Below are 18,192 nucleotides of genomic sequence, written 5' to 3'. Positions count from 1 at the left end.
GCAAAATGTCCAGACACATAAAATAAACTCCAAAAAATTAAAATGGGGGAAGAATTTTAAAAACGGACCAAGTGCTGACAGGTGTTGGATCTGTGTGACAGGCGTCTACTGTGTCCATTCTGCTGTGAGGTTTCGCTCTTAAATTTGAACTGTCAGAAGCTAGCAACAAATTAATTATAAAATTCCATAATCCTATTCTATTTTGCATTATCTGGCCTAGGAAAATAAAAAAATTTAAAATACTAAAGCTTAAAAAGTCTGATAAAATGTCTTTAAAAACTGCCATTGCTCTATTTTACACCTGTTAGAAACACCTAAGAAAACATGCTCCCAATCATGGAAAGTATTAAGTACTAGCGTATTATTCATTCATTCATTATTATTATTCTGGACTGATCTCTTGTGTGAAGATGAAAGCAATGGAAGAGCCAGAAGCAGGTCTGTTCGCTCCAGGGAAAGCCGTGCTCCGGTGACACTCAGGGCACCTGAACCACACAAGTTACCAAGTCGTAACAAACGCCTGAAAAAATTACCAAGAAAGGGGGAAAAAAAAAAGTAAAAAGCCAGGTGACAGGTTTCTGCATGAGATTACTAAAAATGTCTCAGGCGCTACTCCAGCAGAGACCCTCTCCAGCTCACTGAGGAACGGAAGGTTCTTATCTCAGCAAAGTGTCCAGAGCCTGCAAAAATCAGTGTGGACTCAACTGTCCTAAAAAAGAAAAAAAAAAACAAACAAAAACATTCCGTAAGTCCTCGCTAGGTCACTCTCTATCTATCTCTCCTTTCTTGGGGATCTCTGTATCACAACATCCGTTCATTTGGCTCCCACCCCCTAAAGTCAGTACTGGAGATGGACAGACAGACGGATGATAATATTTGAGGCATTACAACTGCAAGCAAGTGTAGGGGGGAAAATAGTTGAAAGTTGAATAATCTAACTTTATGAATATCTCAATATTGGGATTAAGGTCATAAATCATTTCAAGTTAACTTAATAACAGTTCAATTTGCCCAAATTGAAAACAGGGTTAGCTGGAAATCAACAGCAAAGAAAAAATTAAATGGTAAAGGTATTAAATGGCAACAAATAAGATTGTTAGATCTACAAGAGCCAGCCAACAAAACAAAGAAAGTAAGTCCACAACCAGTGGTATTCAGTTTGATGAATTCACCTAAGACTTTGCTAGGGTTTATATCCAGACGCAGAATGGCCATCGCCAAGGGAATAGTCAGCGTGATGTAGTACTTAGAATCCTGAAGCAGGGGAAACTCTGGCAGTATTAAATAGATTCTCATAGCTTCAACATCTGGGGGTGAACTTGACAACTGGGGAATGAGGCAACTTTCAAAGCTGTTTAATATCTGTAAGAGAGGAGGAAAAAAGCAGTGAGAAATTGAAACACATCCGAGACTTAAATAACTCATCTCCAAATTCATAAGTCATCGGATGAACTCACAACTCTTGCTCACTCGGTGAGCACTGAGCAAATAGGAGTTGTCGGGCTCTGGTTCAGACTCCTGGCTTCCCACCCACCAAGACCTAGTACTTCAGAGAGGCCACTCCTTAAGAAGATGTAAGCAAAAGACAGCCAACCCCCAACACTAATATTTACAAGATTAATAAGAGTTGTGCAAGACTCTCATTTTGTCTTGCTGTTCCTTTTGTCTTAGAAGCTGAACTCAAAGGGAACAGCATTTTATAATAAATACAAATAACATACCTGTTCTAGAATCATGGAGTGCTGAGAGTGCATTAACTTCTCAAATAAAACCCTAGTTGAGTTCAGGTCAATCCCAGGGAATCTGGAACTGGTTTTAAAATGTTCATCAATTCTAAACAGACAAACAAACAAAAATCCATATGTAATAAAAGAAAACAAAAAGCAAACACTTATCCATTCTCGGCAGATTTAAATTGGACCCAGTAGAGAAGATACTACAAAACACTAATTTGGGAAAACCAACAGAACAAGCCTTACAGTGATTCTTCCCACCCCAGTTTGGTTTGGTTTGGTTTTGAGAAATGGTCTTACAAGGTAGCCCTTGCCAGCCTAGAACTCTCTATGTAGACCAGGCTGGCCTTGAACACAGAGGTCCACCTGCCTCTCTCTGCCTCCTGAGCACTGAGAGCAATTCCACTTTTAAACAGGGCTTAAAATTTTCAAATCCGCCCACCGCTCCAAGTCAAAATACGAAGACCACCATTTCAAGCTAAGCCTTTTACAAAGCATAAAAGCAGGTCCCTTGCCTGATCCGCTTCAGTATCTTTTTGCTAGATGTGGATGTTGCAGCTGGTTGCAAGCAAACACACACATACACATACACATACACACACACACACACACACACACACACACACACACACACACTCTTCCCTTATGCAAAGGGGCCCACTTATGAACAAATGGTACATAGACTCTTATTCCAAGCCTTCCTCAAAAAAGTACTTAAAATAAAAATTAGATCTAGACAACCCTGACTAAGACATCCAGACTTAGAAAGGAAACCCCAATATGTTTTCTCTTATATATGGATCACAGCTTTGACTCTTTAGATGTGTGTGTTTAATCTTGGAATACCTGTAGACGCCAGGAAACTAGAAAGCAATCATTTCTGAGAAAGAAATTTTTTTTTTTCCCCTATTTGGTTTTTCTCAAGACAGAGTTTCCCTGTGTAACAGCCCTGGCTGTTCTGGAACTTTGCTTTGTAGACCAGGCTGGCCTTGAACTCAGAGAACTTCCTGCCTCTGCCTCTGTCACACTAGACCTCCTGAGGGGCAGTTTCTCTCTGCAAATCTGCCAGTGACAGGTGAGTAAACACTGCCACCCTGGGGTCCTCTAATCCATCATTACTGGATATTTCAATTGTATGCAAATGTCAGCTTTTCCCCTTCAATCAAAACCAACTACTACCCAAAAGAAGTCTTTCACGGCCTTTGGTAAGTATTTATATTACACACAGGTTTGTAAGCTTCTAGGTCACTTACTTTTTTTCCAGAAAGCTTCCATTCCAACAAGCTGCAGAAGACAGTATCTGAACAACACCACTATTCAAGACAGAAAAGGAGAGAGAAGAATTACAATCAGTACTTCTATAAGCTCCAGCAGCAAGCCGGTCATCTGACCAGCCAGGCCCTTGGGTCATCGGAGCAGCTCCGTTCCTCCAGCAGGTGCATACCCAGTTTAGAGAACAGTATTCTGCCCACAAATGGACAAAAACAATTGCCCCACAAGTTACATTTTTTTTTTCAAGTGTAAAAACTCATAAAAGAAAAACTGCTTCTAACAAAAAGCTTGGACATTTTCTTACTACCATTTCTAACAAACAAAAACAACAACAAAAAAAACAAACAAACAAAAAGTGAGCTGTTATTTCCCATGTACAAAAGTTAATAAATGCCCGATCACATCTTCCTATTCGATTGACCTTCTGAGGAAGATGAGTAAAGACTTACTCCTATTACCTAAATTTTGCAGAATCTATAGAGGTGCCTGCTTTCTGAGGACCCAGGATTGCCTTGAAAGTCAAGGAATAAACAAGTAAATGACTAGAAGGAAACTATGGTGGTTGGGGCGGAATGGTCCCCAGAGTCACGTGTGTGAATGCTTTGCACATAGGGAAGGGCACTATTAAGAGGTGTGGCCTTGTTGGAGCAAGTATATCACAGAAAGGAAACTATTTTCCTTGAAACTAAAACAAACTCAACAAAAGCTTCACATTTTATTGTGCCTTTTCCCCAGAAGCCTCTGAATTATCATTTCAACTAATCACATTAAATGACAAAAGTGTAGAAGCTATACAAATTAGCTAAAAATAAAAGGCTGTTAAAACTCTAGATTCTTACTGGGTGGTGGTGGTGGCACGTGCCTTTAATCCCAGTACTCTGGAGGAAGAGGCAGGTGGATCTCTGTGAGTTTGAGACCAGCCAGAGTGAGTTCCAGGACAGCCAGGGCTATACAGAGAAACCCTGTCTGAAAACAAACAAAAAAGATTCAAAATTCTTTGACATATCAGTGTGAAAAAAAACCCTTCTACAGGTAACAAAATACAGAGAGCTCTCAGCTGGGAGACCAACCTGGGCCTTCCTCCATGGGATTTCAAAGATCTTGCAATGAGGAAGCCAAGACCAGTGAGAATTGGCGAGGAAATCACTGTGCTAATGGGGGCTAATGAGATGAGACTCCAAAATAAACTTACAAGAATGATTCCATAAAGGCAAAACTCTGTTTATATTCACAACCTCTGTAGTTGCAGAGAATATCAGCTACTAAGCTAGAAAATTCCAGCACATTTTGGAAGAAGCGAAATGAAACACATACTTGACTGTGTTTGCGTTGTTGTGTTCTGTGAGTTTCTGTCTCCAAATTGCTATGGTTTCCTCATTTATCAACTTGGTATAACATGCTTGATTCACAGTCCTGAAGTCAACAGCAGGAGAAGAATTCTGGAGAAATCACAAGAGAAAAAAAGAGATGACAGACACCAATCTTCTCCCCTCTCTTTCCCCAGTGTGGTCTCCACATTGGACTTCATGAACTGAAGGCACTCATAACTTCCGGGAGTTCTCCCTTGGAGCAGAGACATGTACCACTACTGCATCAAGGAGGAGCTTCCCTAGGCCACTGATCCGCTCTACTGTACTTGGGAGTAGGTAGCTATGGTACAAAAGTTCCGCTCCCCTGCCTCAGCTTCAGGGCACCACACCAGACTGGGTGAGACGTCTTTCGTAATTGATTGAAACCCAACATTTCACTCCATTAAACCATGTCTCCTTCACCCATGAGGAGGTGTTCTTTAGAGGGCCGGTTTCAACCCAATGACCAGTTCTCTAGGTCTCCTTTCTCTTGCTGAGTCACTGCAACATGGTACCAAGAGGTACCAGTTATTTGCTGTAATTGTTCCCTCAACTCCAATAAAATGTAGCATAAAATGTTTAAGCCAGACATGATGGTACATGCCTGTAATCCCAGCACTTGGGAGGTGAGGAGAGGGAGGAAAATCAATAGTTCAAGATCATCCCTAGCTATATAGTGAGTTCTCAAGGCCAGCCTGGGCTACATAATACTCTCTTTAAATAAGTTTTTTTTTTTTAAGCAGAATTTAGTTATAATCTATAGTGTAAACGATTCTAAAAATTCAATGTCACATGGTTTTTCCCCCCTCAACCGTCTGTGTGTGCTGCGCATCCCTCTATGGGCGTATTTTCACAAGTGTAGGTATAAGTGTGTGTACAAGGTGTGCACACATGTGCAAGCACAACCTTGTGTTGGCCAGAGGTTGACTTGGTCACTCTCCTGATCACTCTCCACCTTACTTATTGAAACAAAGTCTCTCTCTCAAGTGAACCTAGATCTCACCGCTTGGCTAGTCTAGCTAGCCAGCTTGCTCCCGGGAGCCTCTGTCTCCACCTCCCAAGGACGGATTAATGCCACACCCACCTGGCTTTTACAAGGGTTCTGGGGATCTGAACTCTTGTCCACACACTTGCAGGGCAAGCATTTTCACTACTGAGCCATCTCCTCAGCCCCAGGGACTCTTAATTTCTGGCTCCAAGTATATACCTATAAACTTATGAAAGAAAGTATCGAAAAGGATGTTAATAATAGCCTTGAAAACCCCAAACAATGCCCACACTGTACATTCTTTCTTTAGTGATACATATTTTTTAAATTTTATTTTTTATATGTATAAGTGTTTTGCCAGCATGTATGTCCATGTACCACTTGCATGCCCACTGCCCACAGAGTCCAGAAGAAGGCAATGAATCCCCTGGAAATGGAGTTGCAAATGGTTGTGAGACACCCTGTAGGTGCTGGGAATTGAACCTGGGTCCTCCTGAAAAGCAGCCAATGAAGGTTCTTCACCACTGAGCCATCTCTCCAACCCCAAGCCCAGTGATATTGTTTTAATTACAGTGATTTATTAATTTGTGTGTATGCGCATGCACGCAACGATACATGTGTGAGGGTGAGAGCACACCTTACAGGAGTTGGTCCTTTCCATCCACCATGTTGGTCCCAGGGATAGAACTCAGGTTGCCCACTTAGTGGCCACACCCACACACTCTCTGGGCTGTCTTGCCAACCCATTTAGTGGTATTTTAAAAGAAACATTCTCTAAACCTGCTTGTTCTCAACCTTTTTTCTCCAACAGCTATTTATAATCCAGAACTAAGAAAAAGTTGACAGTGCTTTATGCCTTCTAAAGGAGGGAAAAGTAACATCCAAGCAGTCAAAGCCATCAATTCATAAAGCATTGTTTTCTCCTCTGTACTTGCACATAAAATAGCTTTCAAAGGAAACTTGCTGGTTCTCCTCTACAGTTGTGAGTTAGCATTATAAAGAAAAGCCCCTGTAACACACAGCAGATCATCTTGTTCTTGATAACTATTCTAAAAAAAAAAAAAAAAAAAAAAAAAAGGACTACAGACATATACAAAAAAGAACATATGTAATATTGAATTACATCCAAGAAACTCTTAAATCAACATGGACAACTTAGACACACACCCACCTGCCTTTCCCCCTGTCACGGATGTAAAGCACTATTACTATTAAACTTGAATTGCTTCCTAAAAGGGGCAAATGCACACCAACAGTAACACACACTTACAGAAAATATGTAGGTTTCAAACTGTTTTTCTCGTTCTTCATTATATAGTCAGTAACCCATAGACACAAGAAAAAGCATAATTTTCCCCTCTGTGGGTAGGGGAACCAAACATGAAAATTACACTTTTTGAGTCACCTGGGGGATGTTAAAAGCTCACCTGCTGCTGGTGGTCTAACTAAATTGGCCTAGAGTATGCATTGGCAATTAGCCTGGAATGTGTGCTGGCCATTGGGAACTTTTCAAAGTTCCCTTAGCAGTCCAAAGCCCAGTGACATTTGACCTAGTACAGTATTTTTCTTTTTAGCTTGTATATAATCAGCAAGTATGGAGGCCTGGGAGTACAGCTCAGTGATTCAGTACTTCTCAGCATGTACTGAGCTTTGAGGTCCCCCGGGCGACTCTAATGGACATCCAAAGTTGGGAATCAGCATATCACCATTCAGTTTCACACACACACACACACACACACACACACACACACACACACACACACACACACAGAGAGAGAGACAGAGAGAGAGAGAGAGAGAGAGAGAGACAGAGAGAGAGAGAGAGAGAGACAGAGAGAGACAGAGACAGACACAAAGACAGAGAGACAGAGAGACAGAATATTATAGCTAGCAGGCTTGAAGCAAACACACTCATCTAAGGATTCCAACCACATTCCCTCTTCAGCCCTATCCTGAGAACAAGGTAAAAGGAAAGGTGAGGCTGTGATTTAAACTGAGAACCCCTGACTAACACAGCAAAGGAACATGTGAGTACAGGTGGAACATTCAAAACCTGAAAGCTTCAAAAATCCAAAACTGATATGACACCAGAAGTGGAAAACTCACGCACACAGTGATTTAAGACGTCCTGTTAACACACCTTCACGGTGTGTTTGAGCTGTGGGATGTTACACAGTTCTGCAAACAATGACTTAAGATGCTGTATAACGTGCCTTCAGTGTGTTTGAGTTCTAGTGAGTTTCATGTTCACGTGCATAGTGACTTAAGATGCCATTTGGCATTGCCTCCATGATGCACTGGAGTTGCAGCGAGTTTCTTGTGTAGACTTGGTTCCATCTCCAAGATACTTTATGTACATGCAAATATTTCAAAATCCAAAAGAATCTGAAACATTGTTTTTCTAGCTGACACTTCACACATTAAAGTAGTGATACGTTAAGCAGGTAAGCATATAATTTTCAATCTCTGGATCTAAACTAGTGTGTGTGTGTGTGTGTGTGTGTGTGTGTGTGTGTGTGTGTGTGTGCATAGATAGATAGATAGATAGACAGACAGACAGACAGACAGACAGATAGATAGATAGATAGATTCTGGATCTAAACTAGTGTGTGTGTGTGTGTGTGTGTGTGTGTGCATAGATAGATAGATAGATAGACAGACAGACAGACAGACAGACAGACAGACAGATAGATAGATAGATAGATAGATAGATAGATAGATAGATAGATTCTGGATCTAAACTAGTGTGTGTGTGTGTGTGTGTGTGTGTATGTGTGCATAGATAGATAGATAGATAGACAGACAGACAGACAGACAGATAGATAGATAGATTCTGGATCTAAACTAGTGTGTGTGTGTGTGTGTGTGTGTGTGTGTGTGTGTGTATGTGTGCATAGATAGATAGATAGATAGATAGATAGATAGATAGATAGATAGATTGATGATATGACATGTAAATCTGTATGGCTTTGCACTTGAAAAGGCAGGTGTACCAGAGCTGCAAGGACGGCACTTCGGAGCCCAGGGGCAGTCAGTAGTGAGCTGCTTGGGTAAGCCTGGCTATCACCTTAAAGTGGGTGGGAGGAACATTCCACTGTGAACTTGAAACTTTAAACAGAGGACACCTGTCCCCAGCTGAAACTTTAACTTACTGGCGAACACTATCATATAACTTACTTCCTTTATCAATGGGTTGTTTTCCATAACCAACACGATTAACACATTTAAAACTCAGCTACAGAGATCGTACTGTATATTTATTAAAGGAAGGAAATTTAAGTTTTATGTTTAATTCCCAGAAAAAAAAAAAACAAAAGTCAGTTTCTTACACAAATGAATTCCTCTAAGTCTACTACTTGAAAACAGAAAGGTTACTGAAGAGACCCTGTGTTTTTACCGTTTGTTTTACTGGCATAACTTCAACTTCTAAGATTTCTCTGTGACGTTATAAAGCTGAACCCAAAATAGGTCCAAGGCAGCAATTCCACATCACCCCTGAGAGGGCTAAAGTACACAGCTTTCCGGAGGTTCCTGACCTGAAACACGGCTGGCCAATCGCAGCTTCCAGCCTGGCCGGGACCTTTTCTATAGAATCACAGAATGGTACTCAAGAGACGGGGCTTAAAGATGGCAGCGTCAGAGCGATGGAGAGACTTTCCCAAGTGAAAAGGCCTCGGTTTTTCTTCCCAACCAAGTCTCCTGCTTTTCCAACTACTACCTTGAGTTTATTCCCATACAGGGCTGGTGAAACAGAAGTAGGAGTGTGAGAAAGCAAAAAGAAGAAACCATAGCTCGGCACTCTTGTCAGCTGACTGTCCTTGGCCATGAAAATTAGAATGAACTAAATAAACGCCATAGACTTTTGTATCTATTCCAGGCCTTGAACTCTGAAAGACAAAATGCGCTGTCTCCTTCCCCCTTTCCTTTCTTTTCCTTTGAGACAGGGTCTTGTGTAGCTCAGGCTAGCCCAAACTGGCCACGTAGGCAAGGATAACCTTAAACTGCTGTCTCTACCGGACCAGTACTAGAGTTACAGGTGTGCACTGTGTGCCCATGTATGCCACTGTTCTTGTGGCTTCTTTGGCAGAGTGACGAAGGAGCAAGAGAAGGGGAATCTTGGTGTGCTATCATGAGCAGGTGATAAGTAATAAAAGATCTGAACTTTTTTGTATCTCACCTATATGTTTTATTATATACTCAGTCAGATCAAACAAGGAAACCCACTAAGTCAGCAAACATCTAGAAGGCATTTGGTACTTAACACTTAACAGTGATGAAACAGAAAAATAGTAACACAAATGCTCCAAGCCTCCTTAAATTTCTTTTAGAACAAATATGGATATAAATAAGTAATTCTACACTATAAATTAGAACGATGTTCTCAACAATGTTAAGAACAGGACAATTATTAGCAATTTGAAGGAGCTAAGTGGAGATAACATCAAGGCTTAGATTGTTTCTTTTAGTAAGATAAAAATCAGTAGAAACAAAGAGCCACAAAGCTTTTGTGTAACTATTAAAATAAACATTGACTACCATCATTCTGCTGTGAATGTGAAAATCAAAAGAAAATTTTACCTCATACGTGGAGAAAAGCACAAACGTCTGGTCCCCCCCAGAGAAGATCTGCTTAACGACACGGTACTTAAAGCGATCTGTCAAAAAAAATTTCAAACAGTTTGTTTTTCAGTGGTTGCTCCCTTCCATCCTCCTCTGATTTTCCAAAGTGTGCTTTGGCGCGGGGGGAGGGGGGGGGGGTCTCTTATCTGTTTTAATTGTGTGCAGAGAAGAGGCCTTCCCTCCTGGTTCACTGCCTAGGATTGTTTCTAGATCAGTTAAAAATAAATATAAGAAACAGTGCCTATACCCTTCCCGCCTGCCTCCCTCACAGCCAGCTAACCCTGACCTTGTCTCTACTTCTCATGCTAATTCGGTCATGCCACTGGCCTGAATTCTAAAACGGGCACCACTATAAATGGTAACGTGCACGGCAATCCCACATCTGCATGTGGCCCTCTCCATCCCCTGCAGGATGATGCTAGCAACGCAAAGGCCTCTTTTTCCAGCCCCAGGTAGACACCCCATCACATGGGGACACTCTGAAGACCACCTAATTTTTTTTTATTTATTTAAAATGTAATTGCATCATTTCCCCCTTTTGCTCTCTTCCTCTGACCCATCACATTCACCCCTGCCCTCTCCTTTTGAAAGCATAGCCTCTTTTTAATTGCTACTGTTACATGCACACACACAGACACCTAAACATACACAAACCTTTCCAGTTTGTTTAATGCTACATGTATATCCACACATCTCCTTCACACACTCCAACCCCCAGCTCTAATACTCCTCAGTGCCTTCCCCTGTGGACTCATAGTACCACAAAGGACCCTAAGTCCATAGCATATATCATGAACATTGGAAATTTCCTTATTTCTACCATATTTTGTCAAACACACAGGCATAAATTTACAACCACTTAAGTCAAGCCAGATTGTGATTCAATTTCAAAAAACTTGCAGTTTCAAATTAAACTTGAGTTTCTTGATTCGATTATTGTTGTCTGGGAGGAGGAAGGGATTGAGACAAGGATAACTACATAGTCCAGGCTGGCCTAGGACTTGTGATCCTGAAAAGTCTATATCACAGGAGTTCACTACCAGATCCAGGAGCACACTTGCTAAGCACATGTATTCCAAGTATGAGAGGAACACCTGGAGAAAGATATTTACAAATGACCAAGAAGACACCAGGCTATTTTTTTGCTCTGGAAAATATTAATGCAGACAGTCCTGTTTATTTTATATTTTCAGCTTCCTACATCTCACAGATATCTGTCCCATAAGTGTTTACTGAGTGACAGGCTTATAGCAGCTCTGTGCTGTACGCTAGGTTCACAAGGATTATTCATTGCCTGGCCTTCAGTTTCTTAGCATGCAGGAAGGAGGGGGATGAACTTGGGAGTCACTGAACTCTTCAACTGTTCCTCTTCCCAATGTGGCCAACTGAATCAATCTCTTTTTCTCTGCTTTTTCACAAAAACAGTTACAGTAAGGGAACTTATAACTGTTATTTTTAAATCCATACCAAGTCCTAAGTTTGTCAGTTTAAAATTCAAAATGAAATTTGATTATTAAATAATATTTCTATTTAATAACTTGGCAGTCCAGTTTCTAGCTCTGGATACATTATTTCAGGGTGAAGGAGTTGGTCAATATGAATAACTGTCTTACTTTAGTCTCCAATAAAATAAACAGTCTGCCAACCCAATCTCCTCAAGAGAATCTTCAGAAAGAAGTCTCATCCCACCATCACCAGACATCAGAAGCAGAGCACAGGCACCCAGAGCACAGGCTTCAGACCGAGGCAGATCTGGGTTCAAATCCTACCTCTAGAATTTTTTTGATCTTGAGGGACAGCTCTTTGCTTCTGACAAGGGAGTGATGGCCAATAGTCCTGTGCTTGCTTTTTAGTGCTTACCATGGTAATGGAATTTGTTAAACAATCAGTTATACTTTAAGAATAATCAACAAGAAGATATAATCCTCAAGCCCCAATAATGGTTCTCTAGGCTCCCGATGACAGAGCTTCACACAGAGCGAGTGCTCAAATAATTTGATGATAAATATCCAAAAACGCAAAGAAAAAAAAAAAAACAACTCATGTTTATCACCTCCAAAATAGTTCAAGACAAGTAACAAATACATATTGAAATAATAATTACGATTACTTAAAAATATAATTAATAGTTATGATTACTTAAAAATATAATTAATTGCAACGAAAATCACTCTTACCGGCCCTAGCTGAAAGCTGACCACTGTGGGCAGCCCAATACCCCTTCACTGGAGATGGGGACTTAACGTTACATGTGTGTCCAGTTCCTAGCTGACCTCTAGCTCCACAACCAAATGCATAGATGAGTCCAGAAGAAGGCACAAAGGCTAGGGTGTGCTGTCTGTAGGGAAAGAATTCACGCATTAGCATACTTTCTACTGATCAGGAGGATGTACACTCAACCTGATTTTTAACTTCCACATGAGATCACAGCAAGTCCCACAGATTCCTCTGGAGTCTCTCCCTGTTCTTGTGTTTTTTACAACAGACTCCTAACCTCTGACACCCAATCAGGCACAGCTAACCTATGGCCAAGACCCAGGACAGCTATGAATGTAGTCCAACACTAGAGCATAAACTTGCTTGAAACATTATGAGAAGTTTTGATTTTTGTGGTTCTCTTTGGTGTGTGTGTGTGTGTGTGTGTGTGTGTGTGTGTGTGTGTGTTATAATTGCTCATGTATAAGTCTATGCATGTGTATGTACATATGGACATGCATGTGTGTGCATGTGTGTAGGCCAGAAATAATTTTCTCCTTATTTTTTAAAGACAGTCTCTCACTGAGCCTTTTTTAAGACAGTCTCTTGGTAAACTAGGCTGGCTTGCCAGTGAGTTTGGGGAATGTGACTTTCTCGGCCTGTCACAGCACTGGGGTTACAGATGGACACTGCCAATCTGGCTTTTTAATGTGCTTGGTGGGAATGTAAATTTGTGGACTTGTAATTGCAGGGCAGGCTTGTTAACTAAACCATAGATGACAGCACTGTATTGCTGTGACAAAAGGTCACAAAAGCGCCTACTGATCTTGGCGAGGAAGGCAACATGTAGAAAGAGATGAACAACCTGGCACATCCTTCCTTTAGGATGAAACAAAAACAAAATAGGTACAGCCAGGAACTGTCACATTCCTTCTTCGTTCCTTCTGTACATTGTGCTACTCACCTTCTACTCCATGTGGCCCAGTGTCCTGCTGGTCCGCTTACCTAAAGCCCTTCCTTACCTACACAGGTGATCATGCAGTTGAGATTTCCTAAACCACGCTGTGAACTGTGGCACATGCCAATAATCCCTTCGCTCAGGAGGTAAGAGCAGGAGGAAGCCTGCATTACATATCCACAAGTTTAAGAGATTGAGGCCAGCGCAGGGCACACAGACCAGTACTATCTTATAAAAGAAAAAAAATAAATACAAACCAAAAAGATTTCCTAAACTGACATTGGTTCAGTGAGCCCACAGGCTTTCCCACTGCCAGATCCACTTCTGCACCTCAGAGGCACTCACCTGCCACAAGCAATCTGAGTTACTTCACTGCCCATCAGCTCCAGAACTCTTCGTGGATTAACTTCATCATTCATGGAGTTATGTCCAAGTTGTCCACAGGAACCAGCACCGAAGGTAAACACGCCTCCACTCTAACAAGGGACAAGGGTAGGGTGACTTTGGAACCTGAGATTGCCGAGATTGCTGAGATTCCTCTAAAAACTGAACGTGCCTTCCATCCCTCTGGCCTGTAGGAGGCACCACACTCACCTGATACTTGGCCATCATCATTTCTTGAGAACGTTTATGAAGTAGAAAAAGAATGAAGGAATGTAAGACTATATAGCTTTAGGGAACAAAATCCACACCGCTTAAAGGCCTGGGTGCTACTTGGGGATTTTAGAGACGATTTAAAAGTGCAGTTAGGTAGGGCTGGAGAGTTAGCTCAGCAGTTTAGGAACAGGACCTGCTGCTGTTTCAGAGGACCTGAGTTCTGTTGGCAGCACTCACTGCCCGAACCTCTCAACCAGAGGGAACTCTAGTGCCAGGTGATCCAACGACCTGTTCTGGACTCCACAAGCACCAGGCATGTACAGGATACACATACCCAAGCAAAACGCTGGCACAAAATAATTTTTGAAGTGCAATAATGTGTTAGGAGGCAGACATTTTTTAAAGCTAACGCAAGTAAAACGAGAGGATTCTTCAGGGTCACTCACATGTGAGAAACTGAGGCCTCATAAACTCCATAATAAAGATCTTAAATTTGTACTTGAATAAATGCTAAGCAATCTATGATAGCAAGTCCTCAATATGAAAAGGCATTTTCAATCTAGATATGGTGGCCCACACTTCAAATTGTAGAGGTGGAGGCAGGGAGTGGGAGAGTTCAAAACCATACTAATACGTGCTGTATGGCAGAATAAACAGCAGCCTGATACATGAGACCTTGTCTCAAAACCACAAAAAAAAAAGGGGGGGGGGGAGGAAAGAAGAATTTTCATTCTTTCTAGCATGTAAATGTTTTTAGAAGCAACAGACACCACCTAATAATTTTAAAATAGTAATTAAGTTACTATTTTTTTATATGTTCAAATGGATTATTTAAAAAGAACAAAGGACGGGTGCTGTTTTACATATGTATAAATACCATACTTTTATTATTTATATTGAACTATTTTAAAATGTTACCTTAGGAACTTATAAAGTTATCCAAGAGGAGAACACAGGCATGTTGTTAAAAAGCAGTCTTCCCTCTGCTCCTCCCAGGACAACTACAACAGAGCTAAAGAGAAAATCCAAGCCCAAGCCCAAAAATTCACGACCACAGCTACTCTGCAACACAAACTGCCCATCACACCCTCCTCCACAGCCGAGGCCCCTGAGCCCCTCACCTTTGTGAGAACCGCTGTGTGCTCTTCTCCACAACTAATGTAGACGACTTTCTGTGTTCGTAAAAGTTTCACATGGCACGGAGACTCTCGATCTAAGACAAATTAAGCATCAGCATGTGACTACCATTGGCCTTTTAAATGAGATATATACAACTGTCAGCATGGATTTTATATCCCCTGACTCACATTCAGCTCTCTGCCTCCAACTCTACTTGGAAAGTCCAATGAAATTTCAGTTTAATAATATATCAAGACCTTAACTTGTAATTTCCTACACTCTCTCTGTCCACTCCAACTCACGCCATCTTCCCTTGCCCCACACATTATGACCTGATCCTTCCAGCCTTCCCTTTGTTTCCAACTACACATCCTATGAACAGAAGCATCCTCACCAAGCACTACAAAAATCCTGGCAACAGCTTCTCCCTCCAAACAGATCCCTGACCTCTTGACCCACCACAGCTACACAAACTGGACCACTCCTCTCCTTAAAACCCTTCAGATTTCTTCTCCCCTCACTGAAGAAGTCAAACTCCTCGCTGTACCTTTTGGGGTCCCTGGTGGCGGTGCCTACAGAGCCTCCCCGATCTCCATCTCTGTTTCCCCATCACTCACCTTCATGTCGGTGCCTGTTCCCTTTGATTGGACTATTCCTCACCAAGTCATCGACATGTCCCACTTCCCACCTGGTCTCCTACAGAGCTCTGCTCAAATATGCCCTCATCAGAGAGCTCCTTCCTGACCAACTTGTGATAAACAGGGAGCTTACTCTAAAGCCATGGGACCCACTATATATCGACAGGTGTGTTATTAGCATCCACCCACTAGCATGTGGCTTCCACTAAGCCACAGGTGTCCTCTCTTGTTCACTGCTGCTCCCTCTGTACCTAGCACCAGGCCAGCACACAGTAGGTCCACAGAAACATTTGTTACATGCATAAATGTATTTTTGAACCGGAGAACGCACACGGTGACGTTACATACCTTTTTCATCACTGAGTCCTAGCTGCCCTGCATTGTTCATTCCCCAGCCAAAAACAGCTCCTGACAGAGACAGGGCAAAGCTGTGGGCCCCTCCTGCAGCCACCTGAGCCAGTGGGATCCCTTCCAAAGCCCTCACCCTCTGAGGGCTGGTCTGAGAGGGGAACTCCTTCCCCAGGCCCAGCTGTCCGTGGCTGTTCTTGCCCCATGTGAAGAACTGGCCATCTGCAATAACAACAGGACAACTGATGTTATAAACAAAATGATACAGGCTCTAGGCACAAAGATAATCTAGCGATTACACGATCCGTTAGTTGCCCTATACATACCAAATCCACGCAAGAGAAAGGGAAGAGACACTGCGTGTTTTAAGATTTCCAAAGCCTAAATGAGCATTAGACAACAGAAAAGCAAACTCAAGCCTTAGTGCCCTTCAAAGGCTGTCAACACTTATCTAAAGAAAACACTGAAGCTTTAAGGCAATTCAGTTCCGAACAGGCTGGTTACCAGGCACACATCTGAGCAAGGTGAACTCAGCTCTGACCACACTGACAAGAGCTGCAGCTGTGACCCAGGACTGCTCTGGGGTGGCGGCCTGAGCAAGACATGTGGCAGGAGGAACATGTCCTTGCACCCCCTCACACTTCTCTTACTGCAGATTTGACATTTCTCTGGAATCCTGACGGTAGAATGGGGCCTGAAAATGGACTGTAGCTTTTTAAAGACAATGTCCACAAACACTTCTGCATTCTCAAAAACCCCCGGGCGCTGGCTGTCCTGGCCCCTTGCTTCTCTTTTGTGTCATGACTGAAACAGCAATGATGCATCCTACACCATCCACATCACCAACAGGGGATGAGTGCTACACAAAGACTGCTTGATAAATGTCACTGTTCAGTTAAAGCTTTCAAGTTAGATAACACAGGACAGCAGACGAGGAGTGCTTTTTAAATTAACATAGCATTAGCATATATGTATATAAATTACCAGCTGCCAGGGCCAGGCAGTGCCAGTTGCCACAGGAAACTTGTAATATGGTCTGCTGGTTCAGCTTCTGTATTAACCTAAAACAGAGAAGCATTCTCTTAAACGTGCATCCACACAGAATTATCAGAAACATTCTCAACTAAACATCTTCATTAAAAATATCACCTTGTGCAAAAGACCTTTTCAAATTCAAGCATGTGACCTTGTCTAATTAAGCATGTGATCTTGTCTCATAAAACTCTATTAGGGCTTTCACTAGGTTCACTCTTAGGAATTCACTGTTTAAAACAAACAGAAATTCTCCCACACCTGGACCCATTCCTAAAATCCTACGACCTACCATCCCTACTTCAGGAAGTGATTATTGTGGCATACAAAATCTTTAGGATCTCTAATGTATTTACTGTCTTCATAAATGCTAATGAGCAGACTATGGCTGACAGTGCCCAGGAAGCTACAATTGGGAAGTACGGGCAAGGGGTCAGCCTCTGCTACATAGTGAGTTCAAGGCTAACCTGGGTTAAATGAGACCCTGTCTCAAAACAACAATAAATAAATAAATAAATAAATAAATAAATAAATAAATAAATAAATAAATAAATAAATGAAAAAGGAAAAGAAAAGTAATTAAAAATTTCCTGATCATCAGTTTGAGGTAAGTAAGTATAAGAGATAAAAGGGGTATCCTTTTTAGTCAACACATCTGTCAATTGCTAGGAACCCTGCCAGTAGCTAGTACCAGAAGAAATAAAGTTCTGAACCAACTCACATGTTTATACTTTAAGTCAGACATTTCTAAAACGAATTGGGTTTTGTTTGTTTGTGTATCACTATTGTTGTTACCAGGCGTATCAATAGCATAAAGGGAATAGCAACAGCATGAAGAAAACAGTACAAAATCAAGAACCCTTTGGGTAATGTTCTCACCTGGGCACTGCCACAGAATCCTCAGTAGTCATGAGTCCCAGTTGGCCATCACTTCCTGCACCCCAAGAAAACAGCTGGCCCTGGTCACTAAGAGCCAAACTGTGGGACTCTCCACATGCCACATGTATGATGTGCTGATCGGCCAATGCTCCAATTTGTTCTGAAAGAGATCCAAAGAAAGGAAGAAAATATAGAGCCTGGAAACAGTAATTAAAAACCAGGAGGGGACAGCAAAGAGGGCACGGTGCTTCGGGGAAGGAGCCAACAGTTCTGACTCCTCACACGCAGACACCTGGGAAAAGAGCCTGGGATGCTCGCACTCTGCTAGCTTTCTCCCTTCCCGCTTATTACTGAGTCCAGGACCTCAGCCTACTGGATGGTATCACCCAGATGTAGGGTAGGTCTTCCATCCTCAGTTAAACCTCAGAAATACCCCCAAAATATTCCCAGATGTCTCTCTCTT

At 41.9% G+C, this 18,192-nt stretch overlaps 1 protein-coding gene across 1 annotated transcript in view; it reads right to left on the bottom strand.

Moving 5' to 3' along the window:
* Herc3 (HECT and RLD domain containing E3 ubiquitin protein ligase 3) overlaps positions 1-18,192 on the bottom strand; it is a 92,409-nt gene that overhangs the window by 50,319 nt on the left and 23,898 nt on the right. Inside the window, exons 2-12 of the mRNA XM_059257899.1 lie at positions 17,730-17,889; positions 16,803-16,879; positions 15,819-16,040; positions 14,835-14,926; positions 13,462-13,592; positions 12,140-12,300; positions 9,921-9,997; positions 4,320-4,444; positions 2,987-3,046; positions 1,722-1,833; positions 1,173-1,362 (exon numbers count right to left, since the gene is read on the bottom strand). Of these exons, the coding sequence (XP_059113882.1) occupies positions 1,173-1,362; positions 1,722-1,833; positions 2,987-3,046; positions 4,320-4,444; positions 9,921-9,997; positions 12,140-12,300; positions 13,462-13,592; positions 14,835-14,926; positions 15,819-16,040; positions 16,803-16,879; positions 17,730-17,889 (1,407 nt within the window). The remainder of the gene's footprint in view (positions 1-1,172; positions 1,363-1,721; positions 1,834-2,986; positions 3,047-4,319; positions 4,445-9,920; positions 9,998-12,139; positions 12,301-13,461; positions 13,593-14,834; positions 14,927-15,818; positions 16,041-16,802; positions 16,880-17,729; positions 17,890-18,192) is intronic.

This window comes from Peromyscus eremicus, chromosome 3, assembly GCF_949786415.1.
Source record: "Peromyscus eremicus chromosome 3, PerEre_H2_v1, whole genome shotgun sequence".
Classification (NCBI taxonomy): Eukaryota; Metazoa; Chordata; class Mammalia; order Rodentia; family Cricetidae; genus Peromyscus; species Peromyscus eremicus.
This window is presented reverse-complemented; position numbering and strand designations above follow the sequence as displayed.